Source organism: Pseudonaja textilis, chromosome 1 (assembly GCF_049901715.1).
Source record: "Pseudonaja textilis isolate UNSWEBS1 chromosome 1, rPseTex1.2, whole genome shotgun sequence".
NCBI lineage: Eukaryota > Metazoa > Chordata > Lepidosauria > Squamata > Elapidae > Pseudonaja > Pseudonaja textilis.
Window position 1 is genome coordinate 77,977,368 of NC_141990.1, and position 23,450 is coordinate 78,000,817.

Consider the following 23,450-nt stretch of genomic DNA (forward strand, 5'->3'; position numbering starts at 1 on the left):
TCTTATTTCATTCAAGCAGAAATTACATTTTAGTTACTTTAACATTTCAAATAGAATTCTAAATAATTGTTTTATACTTTAATCTATCAGCATGAATAGTATGTCTTTTCTTCGGTCTTTGAAACCAGTTCTCTTTTTTTGTCAGCTGAGTTTAGAAAATTAAGTGTGAATGCAATATTTTTGTCATTTGCTTGACATGGCAAAACTTCAATGGTTTAAAATTACCTGTATGAATTGTCTTAGGAAGTGTTACAGCTTTAAATCCACTGCTTCAACCTTTCCTAATTCCTTTTAGGTGGTGAAGACTATAGGTTTGCGCGAAGTATGGTACTTTGGTCTTCAATATATGGATAATAAAGGTTTCCCAACCTGGCTGAAGCTTGAGAAAAAGGTAATGAAATAAGCTATTTTTGATTGTTAAAGGTCCAAACATAGGTTTGCACTATTTAATTATAATCAGTTCTATCTAAATCTTTAAATCAAATCACAGTCATCTCAGTGAAAAATAACATATCTATTATTTGCTGTCATCATTGTTCTCTATTACTGTTTTATTTGCGTTTAAATCTTTAAAATAATCCTGCAAAGCAAAGCAAAAGCAGTGCAAAAATTACAATTTATTTATATACAAGCAAGCAGGTAGATGATAATGACAGTGAAATCCTGCTTAACTGGACAAAAAGTCCAGTTAAGCAGGATTCTGGTAATGGTTATCACTCACCCACTTTCTTCGAGGATTTTTTCCCCCTAAAGTAGCTAGCAGTAGCACTTATACTTACATACCTCTTCATAGTGCTTTACAGCCCTCTCTAAGCAGTTTACAGAGTCAACATATTGCCCCCAACAATATGGGTCCTCGTTTTACTGACTCGGAAGGATGGAGGGCTGAGTCAGCCTTGAGCCGGTCAGAATCAAACTGCTGGCAGTCAGCAGAATTATCCTGCAATATTGCATTTTAACCACTCTACCACCTCGGCTCTGAAATATTGTTGAAATAATGACCAGCAAAAACCAACAAGAAAGGGATATTTGTCAATTCCCTTACTCTTAGCCACTTTCTTTAAGATCCAGTGCTGCTAAATTAAAGCAATTTGTTGAGAAGTTTAGCCTTGGTTATTGATAAGAAGAGCTAATCACAGCTATGCATCTCATTTGAATAAGGGTACGTGCCCTTATAATTTAGAAAGAGGTACAGAAAGAGGTACATAGTTAATTCAGTGTGCTAGGACAATAGTAGTCTGCAATAGACTGTAGGGCAAGAAGCTATTTATGCCTTGAAGTATTCTTAACAGGCACAGCAGAACCATCTAAAGGAGATTTTGAGTACAACTAACATTTGGTGTTGTAACTGTCAGGTTTTTGATACCCTCTTGTATAGCCATTTCATTTTTTTAATTGTATAAATAAAGATTGTTGGCTGTCTGGTGGGGACCAGTGCGTTGGCCAACTGAGTGTACACTCACTGTATATGCATGCATACTGAGAATCTGAACACAGTTTAGTCTCAAAATTCCTTTAATCTTCTCATAATATGGACATTGTATTTATTTCAGTTAGCTCGGACTCTTGGTACATAATTTTCTAAATACTTTTCAAGACAAGTCAATCTGCCCAGAGTGGTCTGTTCTTATAGATACAGTGTGGAGACTAGTCAAGACATGGGTAATATAAGACATAATCCACACTGATTTAAAGAATTCTCTCAGAAAATTATTTTTCCACTGACCTATTTGTAATCATTCATAGGAGGTATAAACAGTATTAATATCTGTTAGGAAAAAAGGTGAAAATATAATCTGGTCCCACACTACTTAATAGATTAATTATTATTACCTTTATTGTCAGAGTGCAACATTTGTACAATGAGATTGGCTGAGGCTCCCTTTGTGCATCACCTCCCCAACACAACCCACAGTGAGGACAGAAGTCCCTAACCCAGTCCCAATCTCATAATATTATGTGACCTTGTTGCATAACGTGCCATCTCCGCAAGTCCATAATACTATATTGATATGAAGTTATTTTCCATTCAGAAATCTGACAGCCCACAGGTAGAAATTGTTCTTCAGCCTGTTGGTACGGCTGGCTATGCTACTAAATCTCCTGCCCGATGATAGGAGATTAAAACAGTATGATGGTATTGAAAAAATATATACAAAGTTTATATTAGTCTTTCACAAGTATTTCCAGTTTGTGCTCAGTTCATGCAAAGTAGAAGTTTCCGTCTCCCTCCCCTTAATTTTATAAAACTATATAGCTTTTGCAGGCAATTCAATTGAACTGACGATTGAAACAACTGTGTCAATTATCAGTGTTAATTTAGTAGATGCCGTTTAAAATGGCTAATCCTATATGCTTAACACATTTTTTTTGTGCATAGTAGGAATGCTGATGCACACAAAAAAATTTTTAAAGGGACTATATAAATCTGTAAACTTGGGTTATGTTGTGATACCAAGATAAAGTAAGTAGTTGCAGCAGCCAAGAACTCATAATCTAAATAATGTTTAAATAATAATGTTTAAATAGTAGAAATAATGTTTAAAATAGTTAACACCATTTTATTTTTCATATTGTAATCCGGATGTGTTATAATGATGGATAACTTTTCCCCAATGGGTCCTTGTTAAGCAAATAAACAAAGAACAAGCATGCTCTGGTTGACACATGGAGTGAACAAACATTAGGAAATGTCTTCAGCTTTCCTTACCCCAAAGCCAAATATATGAACAGCAGCATTTTTGGTTTTTCAAAAAGTCATTTTACTTCTGTTAAGTACTAAAGTGATTCCCTTTTCTTTAGTGCAAAAAGTTTTTTTGTGTAAGAGAGAGAAAGAGAGAGAGAGAATGTATGTTCATGCTCACTGAAAGTTAAACATCTCCTGATAGTGCAAACATCCTGAAAGATTGTTGTTCCTGTTTCTACACTTATTAAATCCTGATGTTTGCTGAGCTATAGGAAAAAAACAACCCAGAAATGTAGAGATTTCCTTGCTCAAACAACCCTTCCCCCCACGCATGCATGTAGCCATGTTATAATATGGCCCCTATTACCAATAAAGAATATTTGTAACTCAGGGTTGAAGTGAGGGGTTCTTGGTGCTCTCTGTGCATGGTTGTTCCCCTGCAGATGTTTCATTACCCAAACTAGGTAACATCATCAGGAGCACTGATGATGTTACCTGGTTTTGATAATGAAGTCTTCAAGAAAACAACCGAGTTCAGAGAGCACCAAGGATCCCTCATGACCTTCCTAATAGTTACTGAGCAACATTATTGATCAAGTCATGGGAAACAGAAAAGCAATTGAAATTGTTGTTTTAACACTGGTATTTTGGGGGCAGAATAGCTTTTTATACTTAAGTAGTGGCTGTTGTTTTTACAGATTTAAAATAAGTTGATTCTTTGGAGCTGGAGAAAATCAGACAAGTTCAAAATATGTAATAACTTGATAATAAAATGTTATTATTGATTGGAGTTGGGCAGCACCAAAATTGAATAAATAAATATCTTTGTGTTCAACAAGTTAGTATTTCATAATTTACCGATACTTATTGTTGCTCCTCTTGATTTATCTCTATTTAGGTGTCTGCTCAAGAAATCAGGAAAGAGAACCCTCTCCAATTCAAATTTCGGGCCAAATTTTTTCCTGAGGATGTTTCTGTAGAGTTGATCCAGGATATCACGCAGAAACTGTTCTTCTTGCAAGTGAAAGAAGGAATTCTTAGTGACGAGATCTATTGCCCACCTGAAACTGCTGTCCTTCTTGGATCTTATGCTGTGCAATCCAAATTTGGAGATTATAATAAAGACCTGCACAAGGCTGGATATCTCAGTTCTGAACGCCTGGTCCCCCAGCGGTAAGCACTTCTGTTGAAACCCTGAGGCCCAGCTCTCCCCAATTCTATTGAACGAACTTCCAGATGAGAATGTGGGATATGTAAAAGACACTAGAACAGATTTTGCAACCCTTACAGTTGATAGCCAATGTATGAAGAAGAGAGCGACACAATAAAATAAAAGGCTGAGATTTGTTTTTCAAAAACGTTGATAAAGCTAAAATACCAGTAATAGAAAAGAACTATAGTATGTTGTAATTTTCATGAGACTTAGCACAATTTAAGATTTTAAAAAATGTTTTAGAATATTAGGGATGCTCATTGCTTATGGGGTTCTAGTACTACACATAATAGTTAGCAACTAAAAATGGTAGTGAGGTTTTGAATCAATCGCTATCTCTCTTCCCAAACTACTTCAAAGGATGGTTGTTATAGGGAAAGTTAAAGGAATTATGTGTACCACTTTGAGGTCCTGAAGTAAAATGTGATCTAAACCTAATGAAAGTTGGAACAAATAAATGGGGAAATATTATCGACAGAGTGTCAGTTGAATAGGTCTATTATTTCTCAATTCACTTCCGTTTTCAGTTAACAAACTAATAAATTGCTGCTACTTAACACTGCTTTAAGACATCAGTTTGTGTCCATGGAACTCTTGACTACAAAATGAATGGGCCAGGGACCTTTGCAGACATTTGCACATCCTTAAAGAATAACGTTGTGGTAAAGCTGGAGTTTAATCATTAAAAGACTAGTGTTGGAACTTGATCAAGGTTCATCTTTTTTTAAAAAAATCTCAGAAAAGTGACTTTTTTTAACTTTAAATGTTTTGTGCCATCTTTTCCATATATCCGACTTTGCTAGCACATGACATTTTTGTAAATAAGACAAGTTGGACTTTAAATTTCAAGATATATCTTTATATTTTTAGAGTAATGGATCAACATAAGCTATCTAGAGAACAATGGGAAGAAAGAATTCAAGTATGGCATGCTGAACATGGTGGAATGCTTAAGTGAGTTATTTCATTGAATTTTTTATTGACTTTTAAAAATTTATCTTAATTATTTTCAAAGTGTCCAGTGTTTAATACTCGTATTCCAATCCACACCTTATATGAAATCTAAGTGCTAGAGAAGAAGATTTTTAAAGCAACACTTTCTTTGAAGTACATTTTGTTCTGCACTCATTATATTAAATTACTATTGATATGAATAAATATATCCAGCATGTATATACTGTGTAGGCAAAGCCAAGATGATTGAGTAGAGTTAGTGAAATAATATTGAACACACAATGGGGGAAAAACATAAAAATTGATAAATGGAGGAAAGGGTTAGTAAAGTGCTGATATTCTATAGGGAAGTGAGATAGTTCTTTTAGATCTTTTCTGTTATATCTAGTAGTCTGAGTATTTTATTTTCCCACATCTCAAAGCTCTGCATTAGTCTTTACAACAAGTCTTAACATTTCCCATTTTGTATTAACTAGAGAAAATGCCATGCTGGAATATTTGAAGATCGCTCAGGATCTCGAAATGTATGGAATCAACTATTTTGAAATAAAAAATAAGAAAGGAACAGACCTTTGGTTGGGAGTAGATGCACTTGGGCTCAACATTTATGAAAAGGAGGACAAGTAAGTGGAGATATTTGTAATCCTTTGTAAGACTAAAGAGCTGCTCTTGTGCCAAAGAATTATCTCATCCATGATGTGTACCTTTATAGCAATCATATCTGCTAAGGGCACCTTGCCTTTCAGAATATATGCTAAATAATATTGTGCCTGGGGTGCATATGACTTCAATGTCACCTGCCTTGTTTTATCTCTTAACTGCACTGTTTTCTCCTTAAATTCATATACAGGCATGTGGTTTCAGAAGGAGAGACAGGGGGCTAAATGGAATAATCATTGCATGGCTTATTATTATTATTATGTATCATACTTTAATGATAATTCTAGAAAAAAAATCAGAAGCCAAGTCCATTTTCAGTTGTCAAGTTTTGGACACCAACCATCTGCAGTATCTAGGGTTGAGTTATGAACCAAAGGATAATGTAGACAATCCATGACCCATTGGCACATTTTGCTTTCCATATATAATATAAGCTTGTGGTGATAAGTTTCCCTCATGAATTTCAGAAGAGCTGTAGTGAAACTATTTCCTCCACCACCTCAGCTGACCAATAGAACTTCTGAGTCACTCATTCCTCCCTTACCGGCCACCACTGTTGAAGAGTTTTCAGATTTCAGCCTCAGTTCCAAAGCAATCTGTCAGTCCTTATTCTCAACCAATTGGAAACAGGGGGTCAAAGGGAGATGGGGGAGTGAAGATAAAGTCCTCCCATTTTTCCTTATGCCAAATAACTTAAAGGTTTCTGGGAAGTGTAGTCAAAAGGCATGCTGCTGAATTCGGCCACAACTCTGCCAAATTTTAATTCCTTGGGTGTCATGGGTCCCAGTTTTTGGATGTATTCTGTAAATTAGCCGATTTGAGATATGTTGATTCAAAATTGTTGCCCTATGATGTGTTGTGTCATCAGATTGAAGATTACAAAGTATCAACCAGATACGTATGTTATAGTCTTAATAGCCTGTTCTGTATTGTATGTGTATGTATTACACAATTAGGAAAGAGGAGTGCACATTTTGCCTGTGGAAAGCCTCAGATTCAATCCCTGTCATCTTTAGTTAAGGCGAAGGGAATCTCTGTTTCGAGAGCTGTGGTTCATTAAAGTAACCAAGTCTGAGCAGAATATATTGACAGTATCACTACCATGTAGGGAGCCTTGCTTAATCATCCAGGATTCTCCCTCAGCTTTCTCCCCAATGGAGAACTTCCATTATGCTCAGTTGAGAGCTTTTTATAATCACTTATTCCTTGCTAGGAGCCATTAGTGTGAAATGATTCTTAGCCAACAGGTTGGCTTTTATCTGGAAATTGCTCAGGTAAACTTAAGTTAAATTCTTGGAATACACGATTGACAATTTTCGTTATTTTAAGTCAGTAGCTCTAGGGTTCTTTATTAAGGAAGAGATTTGAAGAAGCAGCATAGTGATGATCTAGAAATGAGAGAGAAGAAATTGAAATATAACAATTGAATGTAAAAAGGAATGGTTCCTTTTCACGTAATACTTGTTCAATACAACAAGGATGTGCAAAATTAACTTGAGCTTACTTTTGAAGCATAGTAGATTATTTATAAATAGTAACTTGTCTTTGTTTCCAAGGCACATTTTAAGCCATGTAAACATTCAAACAGGAGAAATTGTCTGCAAACATTGAAAAAAGGCTACATGCTAAGTCTTTCTTGACGTTTTTAATCAAAATTATACCAAGATCACTGAAGAAAGGGTTTTTTTCCTAGCAACCTTATCACATCTAGAAAATAAGGAGTGTCACTCTTAAGGATTGCATGAGTGAAACTACTTCTAAATTCTTGAATGACAGGTCTCTTTGTGTAGCCACAGTCATTCAAACTGGTTTTACAAGCTATATAAAGCCTGCAAGAGGAAACATTTGCTTCTAAAGAAAAATCTGGGGAGGGGGGATGTGCACAGAAAATTAAGCATTGCACATCTAATGATTCGTAATAGAATCTCCATGATATGGAAGTTAACTTGTTACATCCTCCTTATTTTTTTAAATACATACTTGAATGCATAGAAATTGCTGGGGGATGGAATATGGTAAGGCACACCTATGGCTAACACTGAGTTTAGCATATAAATAACAGCACTTCTATTCTTCATTATGAAAACTACCTTTGGATTCCAGCACTTAATTACTGCATCAGTATCTTTAAAACAGTAGCCTGTATTAGTTGAGAAGCATTAAGACACAATGCTCCATGTTGAGGTATTACCCGTTAGGAGAATGAGTACACTCAGGGAAACGTAGTGAGAGTGGTGTTGAATAACACACTACCAGCATACAGATACACTGAATAGTAAAATGTAGGTTTTACTTCCATTAAACAGGTAAACAAAGTCCAACAAACAGTCCAAATCATACACAGTTAAAACAGGTAGTATTCAATGCAATCAGTCTAGGGATAATCCAAAAACGAAGTCCAATATCATAAACAAAATTCAGTAAACGGAATTTGCTAACAGTTTGCAAGACTCACAGCAATTCCAGCAGAACGACGATCAGGCAAAAGGCAATAGGGAAATGCAAGAAGAGAACAAACCAGGTTTCTGGCTCCATCTTATGGCCGTTGGAGAAACCTCAGCCAATCACAATTACAGCATTCTCTTAAAGATACAACAGTATTAAATAACTATCCTGGTTTATATATTGCCAACCCAACTGTTAGGTGACTATCATTCCTAACCCTCCAGTTATAATATTCTGTTTGAGTTATATACTTGTGTGTTTCTTTGTATGAGGAGGATTATCTTTGCTCAGATTTTAAATTCTTACGTGAGCCCTGCTCTAACTATAACATGGATCTCTACCAAATAAAATTTACCTACATGTTGTAAAGGAGATTTAAATGGATGAAACTTTTATTTTGTCTCTGTGAGATGGCAGTGTTCCACTTTAAAACTGTGATGTAAATAGGAATAGAGGAATTAGAACTATAATGGTACAAAGAGAGAGAGAGGAGAAAGAGAGATACTTTGAAATAATATTTTTCTCAATCCCTGCAATTTGATGCTAAAGAGAAAGGGATGGGCAGTCATGTAGCTTCTCTACTCAAAAATGCTATTTATTAGCATATACACTAACTAAGTCAGGTACAAAATGGCATTTTGTGAAACTAGTATTGTCATGATGTCTTTTTGACCACATTAAACCCAGTAATCTGTCTTTTTTTTTTGGCTTGGTATCCTTCCCGTAAAAGCTATGTTCTGATGTTTGTGAAGGTTGAAATAACTTTTGTTAGATGCCAACTGTTCAACTTATTGCAAAAGCTAGAACCAGATCTATTTTACTCCCAGCTCTGCTATAGAGGCCTCATGAAATAGGGGGGTAGCTTCAGCTCACAGTACAGGTAATCCTTGACTTATGTCCATTTGTTAAATGACAGTTGGAAGTTACAATGGCCTTGGAAAATGTGATATACCCATCCTCAAATTGATTACCGTTACAAAAACTCCCACAGCCACATGGTTGCAATTCAAGCACTTGGCAACCAGCTTGCATTTACCATGATTCAGTGTCTTGGGGTCACATGATCACAATTTCAAACTTTGCTTCTGACAAACGAAGTCAATTGGAGAAACCAGGTTTCTTTAATAACTGCATGATTCACTTAATGACTATGTGATTTGCTTAACAATCATAGTAAAATATTATAAAATTAAGTCCCATCACTTGGTGATTTGCTTAGTGACCAAAATTCCAGTAGTTGTGGTTGTAAATTAGATTAAGCCAGATTTCTTGGTTTGAATTGTAGATTGTTTCCTTATCTGTATCTGCTTTGTTGTTTCCAGGTTAACCCCTAAAATTGGCTTCCCCTGGAGTGAAATCAGAAATATTTCTTTCAACGATAAGAAGTTTGTTATAAAACCAATTGACAAGAAATCACCAGTGAGTATAACTGATTATTAGAGTTGCTCCTGATGAAAGACAATAGTGGTTATTTAAGGCCCCACCTGTTAATTTACATAAATCTTAGAATGAAATTGCATGCCCATTCAGTAGTTGAATTATATAGGAAACTGGTTTCTATAAAATAAATATGGTTAATGGTTAAAATTGCATCAACATAATGAGGAATGCTCCCTTCTCTTCATCACGTCCACATCAATATGTTAGAATGTTTGTTGAATCACTTTATTGTATTTATTGAATATTAATGTTATAGACATCACTCTCTTTCTCTTCTCTTGAGTAAAATTGGAGTCTTAAAAGGATAACTTGTAAAAAAAATAGGAATATTTCCTTATTCAGTAACATCTTCTATCATTGCATTGTAGAATTTTAATTTTCCAGATAAATTTTGAAATAATCTTTCTATAAATCTTTTTTAAGAAGTTGGCATATTGAAAAATATGTTTTTGTTTTGCTTTCTTTTATAATATAAATAGGTCTTAGCAGAAACTGCTTCAGTTTCAGAACAACTTCCTCTTTTAAATATTTGAATACTTGAAATTATTCTTTTCATGTAAAGAGAAAATTCAGTCATGTAGCCATTAACCATATTGAAATTTTGTATTCCAAATATTCACTGGATAACCCTGAGTAACTTTTATTGTGTTCTTTTTCTTAATGTTAGCCTCATTTTCTCTTTTCACTATTTCATAATTTTCTTTCTGTCTTTGTTCCATCCTGCAAATGTACTTGCTCTTATACTTGGCTATTAAGAACTTAGGGACAGAAATTTTGAATTTGGATGATTTCCATACTGTTACTAACCCATGCACAAAGCACAATGAATATCAAGAACAAGTACAAAAAATGGAAAGAAGGACATACAACTAAGGCAGAATATCAGCAGATAGCCAGAATCTGCAAAGATGAAGTCAGGAAAGCAAAAGCTCAGAACGAACAGACTTGCAACAAAAGTCAAAGATAATAAAAAAAAGTTTCTTCCAACATATAAATAACAAGGAAAAAATCAAGGAAACAGTTGGTCCACTAAAGAGAGAAGATGGCTAGGAAGTAACAGGCAACAGAGAGAAAGCAGAACTGCTTAACTCATTCTTTGCATCGGTCTTCATGCAAAAAGAAACTAGCTCAACCCACCAAAAACATAACTGTAAAAGACAGATCAGAAATAAAAGTTGAAATAAGCAAAAAAAATAGTAAGAGAACACATGTCTGATCTTGATGAACACAAATCACCAGGGCCTGATGGATTACATCCCAGAGTTTTAAAGGAGCTGGCAGAGGTCATCTCAGAACCACTGCACCATATGTTTCAAAAATCCTGGTGTACCAGGGAACTACCAGAGGACTGGAAAAGAGCTGATGTGGTTCTCATCTTCAAAAAAGGGGGGGGAAAAGACCCAGGAAACTATAGACCAATCAGCCTAACATCAATGCCTCAGAAGAAAAGATAATTAAAAAAAAACAGACCTGCCAACATCTAGAGACAAGTAAAATAATAACTAGCAGTTAGCATGGGTTTGTTAAGAACAGATCATGCCAAACCAATCTTATTTCATTCTTCAACACAGTGACTAAATTAGTAGACCAACAAAATACTGTGGACATAAGATTTCAGCAAGGCATTTGACAAAGAAGACCACAACCTACTTCTTAGTAAGCTAGAAAAAAATGGAATAGATAGCATCACCACTAGATGGACTCACAACTGGCTGACATACCATACTCAATGAGTAGTCCTTAATGGATCTCAGTCTACATGGAGGGAAGCAAGCAGTGGGTGCCACAAGGTTCCGTCTTAGGCCCAGTACTCTTCAATATCTTCATTAACGACTTAGATGAGGGAATAGAAGGGGAACTTACCAAATTTGCAAATGATACTAAGCTGGCAGGAATAGCTAAGACCCAAGAAAATAGGCTCAAGATTCAGATGGATCTTGACAGACTAGAACACTGGGCCATATCTAATAAAATGAAATTCAATATAGAGAAAAGTAAAGTCCTACACTTAGGCAAGAAAAACCAAAAGTACACATATAGACTGGGTGAAACCAGTCTCAATAGCAGTAACTGTGAGAGGGATCTTGGAGTCTTAGTGGACAACCAGCTAAATATGAGCCAGCAGTGTGCAGCAGCAGCCAAAAAAGCTAATGCAATCCTAAATTGTATTAACAGGGATACAGTCAAGAACAAGGGAAATACTAATACCACTCTATAAAGCCTTAGTAAGACCATACCTAGAGTACTGCATCCAGTTTTGGTCACCACATTATAAAAAAGATGTTGAGGTTCTAGAAAATACAGAGAAGAGCAACCAGGATGATTAGGAGACTGGAGGCTAAAACATACAATGAACGGTTGCAGGAACTGGGCTTGGCTAGTCTAGTAAAGAGAAGGACCGGGTAAACATGATACGGTCTTCCAATATTTGAGTGGCTGCCACAGGGAGGAAGGGGTCAAGCTATTTTCTAAAGCGCTTGTAGGCCAGACAAGGAATAATGGATGGAAGCTGAACAAGGAGAGATTTAATCTGGAAATAAGGAGAAACTTTCTGACAGAACAATCAACCAATGGAACAGCTTGCCCTCGGAAGTTGTGGGAGCGCCATCACTTGAGACCTTCAAGAAGAGATTGGACTGCCATTTGTCAGAAATGGTGTAGGGTCTCCCGCTTCGGCGGCGGGTTGGACTAGATGAACTATAAGGTCCCTTCCAACTCTGATTACCTGTTATTTGTCATAGAAGAGGCTTTTAGAGAAGTATTGTTATAGCAGTTATTAAATTGGTCATACTCAGAAATTATTAATGTATTTTTAGTGCTGAAATTAGCAATCATAGGCCAGTCACGGGAGAAGATCTAATCCCTATATGATTAAGCAGGTTAATCTGTTACTACTTGGTTTTTCCATTACAAAGAACTAAGGAGCAAGTGAAAGGTTTAACACAAAAACTATAAAGTAGGGCACTGCAAGTCTGGGTGTGCATGTGTATCTTTTTAACCTTTTCATCTCTTCTTGCCAGGACTTTATATTTTATGCTCCTCGCCTAAGAATCAACAAGAGAATCCTGCAGCTGTGCATGGGAAATCATGAGCTGTATATGCGCCGTAGGAAACCTGATACCATTGAAGTCCAGCAAATGAAAGCCCAGGCCCGTGAAGAGAAGCACCAGAAAGAGCTAGAAAGGTGTGTGCAGGAGTATAGGAACTACAACATGGCCTCCTACGTTAAGTGTGATCATTCTGCAGTAGATATGTTGATAGCCTTACCATACTGTAGCCTACATGGCAATTATAGGGATACCAGAAATTAACCTAGAGTGAGTATAGATTGGTAAGGGGTTGACTTGCTTAAGATCTTTAGATCCTCTTTACGTCCTTCATGATTCCTTAATAGAAAAGTTTAGGCCACCAATCATGAGTGACTAGAAATGCAATCATTCCATAATAAGTACTACTCTTGGTTTAAACAAATGTTCAGATACTTGCACATTGTTTTGTCCTGGTTATTATGAAAAAAATAAAAAGTGTGGTAAAATGTTTCCTAGTCTGCTCCAGTGTTAGAACTAATTTAATTTTATATCTGAAGAGAGATGTTGGAAAATGAGAAGAAGAAAAGAGAGACAATTGAGAAGGAAAAAGAGCAGATGATGAAAGAGAAAGAAGAGCTGATGATGAGGCTGCAGGAGTATGAAGTCAAGACACAGAGAGCAGAAAGAGGTACTACTTGCATTTTGTTGCCGAAACCCACTTCCATCTTTCTATGTTCCCCACTTCTGATCCAATAAGCAGTGTCTTTAATGAGTAATAGTGATGTAAAATGTCATGGTGTACCATGGATTGAGTTTCCTAATTAATAGAAATGTCCTTCTGGGAGGAGAAGAATCTCACCCTAATGAGCTTCCAGAACTTTTTTCTGAGAAAGACTCCGTCAAAGAGAGCTGTGAGCAGGAGGAGCCTGCAATAACATGGAATCATGGTGTGCTGTTACCATCAGGCTCTGATGTTAGGTAGCGCTGCTGCATAGTTCCAAAGTATCAGCCTCCTACGTTAATAGTTTGGTTGACCAAAAAATTAACCATTGAAGTAATGTTTGTGTAGTGTCAAGTGCAACGAAACCAGAAGTAATCATCACTGATTATCTTAGCAGGTACGTGATTTGGACAGAGTTGGTCTAATAGATATAGATAGAAATAATCACATATGATTATAAAACCCAAATGGATGACATCTGCCTTTAATCTATAACTTGCTCACAACATGGACACATCCTTGTTGGTTTCTTGGCCACAAAGCAAAGGTGATTTTCCTCTGCTTGCTTCTAAGGTGTCCAAAAGGTGCTTTTTTCCAAAACCAACTGGACTTTCTGCGTGCTAGAATCTAGGATTTTTTTCTTTGAAAATGTTTTGCTTCTCTCGAAGAAGCTTTTTCAGTTCATGAAAAAAAAACACCTTTAGGACAACCATGACCTGAATAATTGAGAGTAGACATTCCTTCTAAGATGTTTTCCAGTCTTCCACCTCAGTCAACAGCCTGAGGACTTCCTGCAAGTCCGCCAGTGCTGTCATCTCTGGTGACTAAAGCTGTAACTATTTAACTTCAAAGAGTATCTTGCACATAAACAAGCACCAGCATTCCAAAAGCATAAATGTATGGAAGTCAGAAGTCTCAGTTGCATGTCATACTTAGCCATAAAATGATATGGTGAAAGGAACTTCTCTAAATCTCTGCAAATACTACAGGTAATCCTTGACTTACAACCACAATTGATCCCAAAATTCATGTCACTAAGAAATAAAAGTTGATGCATGAGTTTTGCCCCATTTTACAACTTTTCCTGCCACACTTGTTCACTGAATAACTACAGTTGTTAAATTAGTAACACGGTCGTTAAGTGAATCTGGTTTCTCCATTGACTTTGCTTGTCAGAAGGTTGCAAAAGCTGATCACATGGCCCCATAACACCGCAGCGGTTATAAATGTGAGTCAGTTGTCAAGCATCCGAATATCAATCTGCTGCGATGGTCATAAGTGTAAAAATTGGTCATAAGTCTTTTTTCAGTGCTGTTGTAACTTCAGTCATTAAGCAAACTGTTGTAAATCAAGGACTACCTGTACTACCTTCTCCCACAAGAAGCCAGACTGGTGCAATTTCCAAAGAGTGGGGTTTTTTTTTTTAAAAAAAGATCAGCATTTAAAATATATGTGACTGTTCCCCCCCCGCCCTTATCCCCCCAGAGCTCTCAGACCAGATCGAAAAAGCCAGGCAGCTGGAGGAGGAAAGAACCAGAGCCCAGGAGGAAGCAGAGCGTCTGGAGAACGAGCGTTTGATGGCTCTGCAAGCTAAGGAAGAACTGGAAAAGCAGGCTGTTGACCAGATGAAGAGTCAGGAGCAGCTGGTATGGATCGGAGGCATTCCAGAAGGAAACTTGAAAAATTGATATGAATCTTAGCAAAATAGTTGGGCTAAGCTCCTCTCCTCAAGCATCATCAGTGGTTATATAGCTTTTTAAATCTTGCCTTTGGTTCTCAAAGCCTTCACGGCAACCTACGGTGTGTTTTCAAAGTAATTTTAAAACATGTGGTCAGAGTGCAGTACTGCAGGCTACTTCTGCTGACTGTTGGCTGCCTGCAATTTGGCAGTTCAGATCCCACCAGGTCAAGGTTGACTCAGCCTTCCATCCTTCTGAGGTGGGTAAAATGAAGAGCCAAAATTGTTGAGGGCAATATGCTGACTCTATAAACTGCTGAGGGCTGGAAAGCACTATGAAGCTGTTTATATAAGTCTTAGGTGATTTGCTATTGCTAAAATGGATACAGTACAGAAAATGGACCACACAAGCCAAGTTTTTCCTGAATCAATGACAAAAATAAAATTTAAGGACACACCTGTTTTTACAGAACAGGGATTTCTACAATCTGGTGCTGCTATAGAGAAAGTGGTTGAGCTGCATTTGAGCTAGAAATGAATTGCAGGGGTCAAAGATTCCTTATAGAAAGAAATTGTCTTTTAATGTTCTAACTTGCAGCCAGAAATAAAGTAGCTATTGTTGATACTGCAGGAATAGACTAATGGGTTTCTTATAGTTGGCACTAGCAAATTTTCTTCAGGCGATATTTAATAAAATTTGTGAAAGTTCTCTTAAGGCCAACTTAATAAAGTTGGATGATAGTTATCTATCCTTAGCATAACTAAAGTTTGCCCACCTATATTTTACTTTTTTGTAGCTGCTCCTATGTCATTTTCTGACCCAAGAACAGACTCTGAATGTCCGACCCCATCCAAAATCGGAGGCTCTAGGAATAGGGAGCAGTTCTCTTACTGATCCATAGTACTTCTATTTCATGTAATTTCTTTTTTCCCCTCTCAAAAAAGGCTACAGAACTTGCAGAATACACAGCCAGAATTGCTCTTCTGGAAGAGGCAAGGAAGCGTAAAGAGTCTGAGGTTGAAGAATGGCAGCACAGGGTAAGCTAATGTGTTCCACGCTGCTTTACCTTTAGGGTTTTAGCAACTTTAGGTCTTCCTTGGATCTTGATTACAATATGATTCATTGGAAATATACTGTATATCATACAGTCTATTGTCCTATAAAGAATATAAGATGAGCCACACTGCATCAGAACTGACAATTCATATTTGCTTTCCACAACGACCAACAGGATGCTTCCAGAAAGCTCATAAAGAGTGTGTGAATTGAGTGTTATAGCACTGGCCTGCTATTTAAGAAAAAACAAGTATTTTTTATTCAAACTAGGAGTATTTCTATTATAAGAAAGATCCAAATAAAATTCAAAACCTGCTTTGACTTTTCTAACATTCCCTTTGCAAGCTGCATGATCCTTCTATCATTCTTTTTGATAGGGCATAACGGAATGGAAGTAGTAGTATACATAAAAACCCAATATTTTGCAAATTGTCTGAATTCCATTCTATCATTGCAAGATAATCTGTTTTTCTGAAATTCAAATATGTAACTATTTTGGCCATGAAAATTGGCAAAATTTTCATAAGCAGTTGTCAGGTTTTGATTGACTCTGAGCTTGTTGATCAGAAAGGTCAGCAGTTCAGTGGTTCGAATCCCTAGCACCGCATAATGGAGTGAGCTCCTCTTACTTGTCCCAGCTTCTGCCACCTAGCAGCTCAAAAGTATGTAATAATGCAAGTAGAAAAGTAGGGACTGCTTTGGTGGGAAGGTAACAGTGTTCCGTGCACCTTCAGTGTTTAGTCATGCCGGCCACATGACCAGCACTGGCTCTTCGGCTTTGTAACGGAGATGAGCACCACCCCCTAGAGCCGGAAACAATTAACACAAACGTGTGAGGGGAACCGTTACCTTTACCTTAATGTAACATTTAAATTGTTTTTTTTCTCAGATAGATAATAATAAGACCTCATTCTATCTGCAGCAACATCAGTAAAATTCAAAACAAATTTATCACTGTTAAGTTAAAACAAAAATGTCTAGACAATATCTCAAAAATTATTATTTCCTTTCCAGGTTCATTACAAATGGAATTGCAATTGATAATTTTGCAACATTAGTAACCATCATTGACGCACTCTGTATAATTGTTTGCTTAAAATAGCTTTGAAAAGTTTGTGATCAGGCTGTACTGAAACTTCTTCTCCATAAAAGAAAGCAATTAACACTTATTAACTGCTTCTTGTACTAATATCCACCGAAATCCCATTTCCTATAACAACAATTGCCTTAATGGAATTGTCCCAATAGTCATTCCTGGGGGGAAAAATTGGCCATATTGGAAAAATGCTGTTCATTAATTTTCTTCTTGATGTTTTAACAACGGCTTCAATCTTTGTTTTTGACAGGTTTCTTGTAATTAGAGGTTAGCAGTGTCCTAAGTACTTTACCTCAGTTCAAATTAACACAAGATTTAAACCAGTTACTGCTTCTAATTCTGAACAATTTTATACAGGCTATAAACCTAGTACTTATGAATTTTAAACAGTACAGTTTTACAACATTAGTAACTAAACAAACAGTGCATTCAACTTCTAAACCTTCCATTTTAATCAGTCCATTACAAAGTTCTGAAGAAGGTTCTTCCTCATATGATATACAGTACATAATGTTTTAGTTTTACCTTTTTTTGTTCTTAGTCCTTCACTTTTTATAAAAGATTCAGCCACCCACATTGTCTGCATTCTTTTCCAACCATTGCCCATGCACCTTTGAGAAAACTCTGTATCTCAGACATGGGTGCTTCCAATCTTTGGTCTTTGGCATTACAACTGATGACTGAGGTTTAAGGCTTTCTCATTACTTCTCAAAATAACCAGTTCCTTATCAGTATGCCCAAGGTCTTTTAAGTGAGTTACAGCCTGCTCCTCAGCTCTACAAACATCAACAGCATGTTCCAGTGCTAAATCATCTGTCCCTAAACAATCTGACTCTTACTCTTTCATGTCTTATTCCATATAATCACGTAACTGTCCCAATCAAGACTGCATTAAAAGATTTAATTATGCTACATAGGCCTCTCTGTTTTATTGTAAAAAAATGCGTTCCTACCTTATGTAATGTCCTTGCTTAATACATAGCAAGTTTCAGATTTCTCAACACCTGCAACTTCTGTTTATTAAACTTCTCTTCAAATTAGAATATATTAAATATGTCTGTTGTCTCCTCCCCATCAACAAGCTGAAACAAGACTGCTTGTAATTTCTTATTATTTTTATTAGCCCCACTTGCCACAATAAAGTTCAACCCTACGTTTCCATCTTCTCCAAAATTGCAACAAAACCTAAACCTAGAGGCTGTTGATTACACCTGCACCACACTCAAAGCTTTTCAGTTGATTTCTAAGTCTATATTATGTTTACATAACAGACATAAATAATAAGAAAGACAAATTTAGTACACAGCTAAGCTTTATTGATAACTTGCAGGTCACGTCAGTGATAGAGAGCCATTCATGCAGAGATGGTTCTTTTGTTCCACTAATATTCTTCTTGCAAGTAATGCATTACAACATATAACTATACCAACTTGTGTTTTCCAAATAATATATTCAAAAGCATATTGCGTCTAGTAGTATAAGTATTGCATAGCCATTGTGACTGGATTAGTAACACTTGATAGCTTTATTCCTCACAGGTTTGACTATTGCCTTTTAAAACATTCAGTTTTATGGAAGTAATTTACTCTATTTTGAGATAGAGATTCCATAGTTAAATATGTCGAAGCTTCGGGAACAGCTTCTCATCAAACAGCTGGTCAGCTGGCTATACAATTGAGCCATGTAACATAATTTAGGGGAGCACAAATCCCATTTGTCGATATGAATGGATAGAAAAGTGCATCTGAGCCAGAAAGAGAGTCAGGAACATAGTCATTGGGAAAAGTGAATGGAAGCATGGTTGAAAATTTAGTTATTCATTGATTGAATTATCATAAATCTGTATATTTTAAGATTATTTCGGGAACACACAAATGTCATCAGATCTCATCTATTTTCTAAATAACATTACCACTGGAAACATATTCTTGGTTTCCCTTTTCTAGGCTAAAGAAGCCCAAGATGATCTGGTGAAAACAAAAGAAGAATTACACCTGGTAATGACTGCTCCACCTCCTCCGCCTCCACCTGTATATGAACCAGTGAACTATCATGTCCATGATAATCTTCAAGATGAAGGAACTGAGTCCTCTGGCTACAGTGCAGAATTCTCGAGTGAAGGCATACTGAACGATCGTAATGAAGAAAAGCGAATTACTGAAGCCGAAAAGAATGAGCGTGTCCAAAGACAGCTGAAGGTAGGATTTACCACATAATCTGTTAACAATATAAAACATTTATTATCATTCTAAGTACCATTTTATAATTTTCTCAAGAAGGGAGAAAGATGGTAATTGAAATGTATCTTTTTTTCAAAGTCTTAAGAAAGCTATCATATTTTATGGAGAAAGAAGATAATAATGTAGGATATAATCTAAAAATCTTTGCTACCATGTATCTTATAGTGGAAGGTAGCAATGACTTGGCAAATTTAAATGATCCAGATCTTGCATCTTCTTCTAATGCTAACCATTATAGGCTCTTAGACATGACTATGCTTATGACCATAGAACGATATGTACAAAACTCACCCTCAGATAGCATTTGCAGAATTTCCATGTTAGTTTTTTGTTTTCCTCATAATGTCAGTTTCACAAATTTATTCTTTGTGCAAGGGTGTAATACTGTGTTTAAATATTGTAGACGCTGACTGATGAACTAGCTCAGGCCAGAGATGAAGACATGAAGACTCAGAACGACCTCATCCACACAGAGAACATGCGACAAGGCCGAGACAAGTACAAGACACTGAGACAGATACGACAAGGGAACACCAAGCAGAGAATTGATGAATTTGAAGCTATGTAAATGTACTTTCAATGAAGACTCTGGGAAATGCAGATTTTGAATGTTGACGTTTCTTCATGAAAGGTCACTTGCAAAGTCATACTAGTAAATAAAGAAATAAACTCCCACACTGTCAGATGTCTGCTGAATTTAATAAAAACAGCCACCAGGATTTAAGTATACTAAGGAGAACAGTCACAGAGATGTAGTAAAAATCTTACTAATATTGTGTCAAAGTACTAATGTCAAAGGGTGTCTCAGAGTCACTTTTTTTCTACATGTTAAAATATTTTTTTCAGCTTTAATAGAGGGCTTTTTACTACTACAAGTATATCCAGATTTGTTTGGAGTGTGGGAAGATGTGCCATGTTTCTTGTTCTTAAACACCCATTGTATTTGAATATTGTGATGTTCTTAAGTCGCAAGTCATTCCTCCATCTCACTTCCTCTTGTTATTGCTGTAAAAATGTCACAAAAAGGACTCTAAAAAAATCCTTTCATCTTGAATTGGAGAGGCTCCCTGTGATCTCTCAGAGGGAATGCATGATAGGCACTCTTGGATGCCTCTCTTATATTACAGATAGAGGGAAATTGTCGGTGTTCAATATTATACAAGTGTTGAACTGCAGCTTAACCAGTCAGCTGTAGTATCATATTTATATTATATATATATATATATATATACAGACAAACACAATACAGAAGCCTGATGATGGCAGATGAGATTCTGCCGAAACGTTGCTACAACTTTAAAAGCACAACTGAATACCATACATACATACATATATACACACATACACACACACACACACACACGAGTTAAAGATATAAGTAGCATATAATTCTAGTTTGAAAAGGGTATTTTTGCTTTGTATATTTTGTTATTTCTTGTTAAACGAATGATATTTGGGGGGGGGCAAAATCTAATCTCTTGGGTGAGGCACAATCTAGAAAACATTTGTAAAGATGATTTTTTTTTTTACTTGAAAGAAAATTGTAAAGCATGCCTGTTATTCAATACAAATAATTTCGCTATTCCTATTTTTTTCTAGCAAATTTTCTAATTTTAAAAAAAATGGTACCGTTTCAGACTCCAGCCATGAAGGGGCTTTTATCAGCGTTTTAAAATGTCTCTGTTGAAGAGAATTGCTATGGATTTGCCTCGGTATCCCCTTGTTATCCCCTATTTGACCACCATCACTTCCCAGCCTCCCCCCCCCCCGCCAATCCCATTTTTGGCTTTGGAAACCCCCATTGTCAAGAGTACAGTATGTGGCTAATCCTACTTTACATACAATTTCCTATGCTGCTTTGTATTTTGAAGTTTATACCTCTGGAATCCTGATATAATGTGGTGGGATGATTTGTTGAATGCACTTGACCCATAAATAAAAATCTGCAAGGCAACATTTTTTTCTCTTAAATTTCTCCATTTCTTGTTTCTGAAAAACTATGAAGCAACCCATTTGTTCAAGCGACGGCATATTAATAATAAAACAAAGTAAAATAATTATGGAAGAAATTATGACACTGAAGATAAACTTTTAATTAAGTTCAATATGTAAATTAGTAACACAGAACAGCAAAACCAGATGCCAGGTAGAAATTAAGTTAATAACTATGAGCTTTAACCAGCGCTAAAGTTTCTAAATAGTGTGACCCATGTTTAGCCTTAATCATAGTCTAGCTGACTCTAGCAACTGAACCAGCTGATTACTGAACAGAACTGATGTAAACAATAGGAATGGCAGCTGCCATTACCCCTCTATTGTCAAGGTAAGATAGCCAGCACGTCCGAGGAAGGGTGGGTTTTTTTTAAAAAAATTGCTTTCCTCTTTTCTGCAAAGAACAAAGTCTGCAATAGCCTGATCACAGCCACCACACCCAGAAGTCTGAAAGGCTTATTGTTTGTTTCCCAGGAAAGATGCCCCTATTTGTGGGTGACAAAAAAAATCAAAATGGAATGAAAGAACTGGTGGCTTCTGCATTCCATGTTATTGTCTTGAAAGTCTACCCTGTTTCTCCAACAATATGGCCTCCCCCAATAGGAAGTCCCAGCATGTGTTATAGGCATGAAATGAAATTAAGCCCCTCCCCCCAAATTAAGGCCTATATTAAAACATGCAAAATGGTGGGAATGATGGGGGGGCTTGCCATTAGGAAGTACTTTTGTTGCACACCTGGATATGGTGCTGCCTGCGTTGACCCCGATACAAAGTGCCCCACCATTGGCGAGGTCAACATCCAAGCCGTTGCCGCCCGCCCACCCAAAGATGCAAGTGCGGGGAATTAAGTCACCCCTGAAAAGACAGCCTAGCCATTTTTTCAGGGCTCAAAAAAAAAAAAACACCCGGCCTTATTACATGAGAAACACAGTAGTGATGGTTTAACTTTAGGCTAGCCTGGGTTTGGAAATCATTAGACTGAGGCTGAGCTAAACGTATAACAGGCCATAATTATATCTTACGAGTAAAGCATGTCTTTTTAACTATTGTTTAGATTCTCCTGTTGAACTTAATGTGATTTGTGCCCTGTAAATTTATGCCTCTGTTTCACTTCAGTTCTTGGTAAGTTTGCATTGTCTGTAGCCTTGTGAATACCAGGAATAATTACTTGATAATGAGAAGAGGAGGAGGTATTCCCTTACCCTTTTTGAGCATTTGTTCACCAGGACAGCTGCATTCACATTTATTCAAAAACCAGTGCAGCATTCTGCACTCCTGCTTTATCAGGATCTTGAGTTCATGAAGATGTGTACAACCCAACATGGTATTTTGTAATTGCCAAATTACCCATATTATTAACTCATTCCATTTATTAAAATGTTAATTGTAATTTAAATGGGAAAGTAGCATCCCAAAAAACTAGCATCCTTACTAAACATCTTCATTTCCCAGATGACATTGGGAAATATAGATTTTGCATCAACATAGTTGCAAAAGATGTTCTTAGTAAAAAAAAAAATGACAGATGGCTACAGATTCCCAGATATTTCTGCAGACAGTAGTGTTTAAAATATGTAATACTTCTTGTAAAAGATCTTCATGCAGTACTGTAGGATACCCTGGGTATGTTTGGTATTAGTAAATTTTCCCTTTCTTTTTTCTTATCCTGAAATTAGCATATATGTAATACTTGTCTAAATAATCTTAGCACTTCATAAAAAGACTGAAGAATGCTGCTTTTCTATGTAAAGAATATAGGCATATGGAGAGTGCAAGGGATAGACAAACAACTGTCGTTGAGTGAATATGTTGTTCAATAATTCCTCCTGAGCTGCATTTTTATAAACAATATAGTATATAACTTTCCCATAAAACAGCGGTGGTCATGTTGGCCATGAGAAAAACATAAAAATCAATACAGAACATATCTTTGTTAGGGCCAATAGAAGTTTAATAAAAGTTTCAAAGTTCATTTTTACATAATTGTATTTAAAGTTTTAAAAAGGAACTAATAAAACTAATAAAAGGAATCGGAAAGAAAGCTAAGAAGTGCAATAAAGGAAAAAATAGAAGTGGATTCTGGTCTTTACAGCAAGTTATAAATACAATTATAAATTTACCTTTTACTCTTAGGTTACAAATGACTTTTCTTTCTACAATCAATCCTGTATAATTATAAAACCATAAATCAAAAATCATTTTTCTCTTTTATGCAGAAAGTCCATAAAGGGGTCAGTAA

General features: G+C 36.3%; 1 protein-coding gene across 3 annotated transcripts in view; it reads left to right on the forward strand.

Annotated features, from left to right (window-relative positions):
• Positions 1-19,902, forward strand: part of EZR (ezrin) — a 39,036-nt gene extending 19,134 nt beyond the window's left edge. For all 3 annotated transcript variants that reach the window (XM_026705073.2, XM_087938864.1, XM_087938866.1), the window contains exons 4-14: positions 296-391; positions 3,585-3,859; positions 4,770-4,853; positions 5,330-5,476; positions 9,281-9,377; positions 12,419-12,582; positions 12,985-13,115; positions 14,634-14,794; positions 15,772-15,864; positions 18,926-19,177; positions 19,623-19,902. In XM_026705073.2, coding sequence (XP_026560858.1) covers positions 296-391; positions 3,585-3,859; positions 4,770-4,853; positions 5,330-5,476; positions 9,281-9,377; positions 12,419-12,582; positions 12,985-13,115; positions 14,634-14,794; positions 15,772-15,864; positions 18,926-19,177; positions 19,623-19,787 — 1,665 coding nt within the window. In that variant the 3' untranslated portion in view covers positions 19,788-19,902. The remainder of the gene's footprint in view (positions 1-295; positions 392-3,584; positions 3,860-4,769; positions 4,854-5,329; positions 5,477-9,280; positions 9,378-12,418; positions 12,583-12,984; positions 13,116-14,633; positions 14,795-15,771; positions 15,865-18,925; positions 19,178-19,622) is intronic.
• The last annotated feature ends 3,548 nt before the right edge of the window (positions 19,903-23,450 follow it).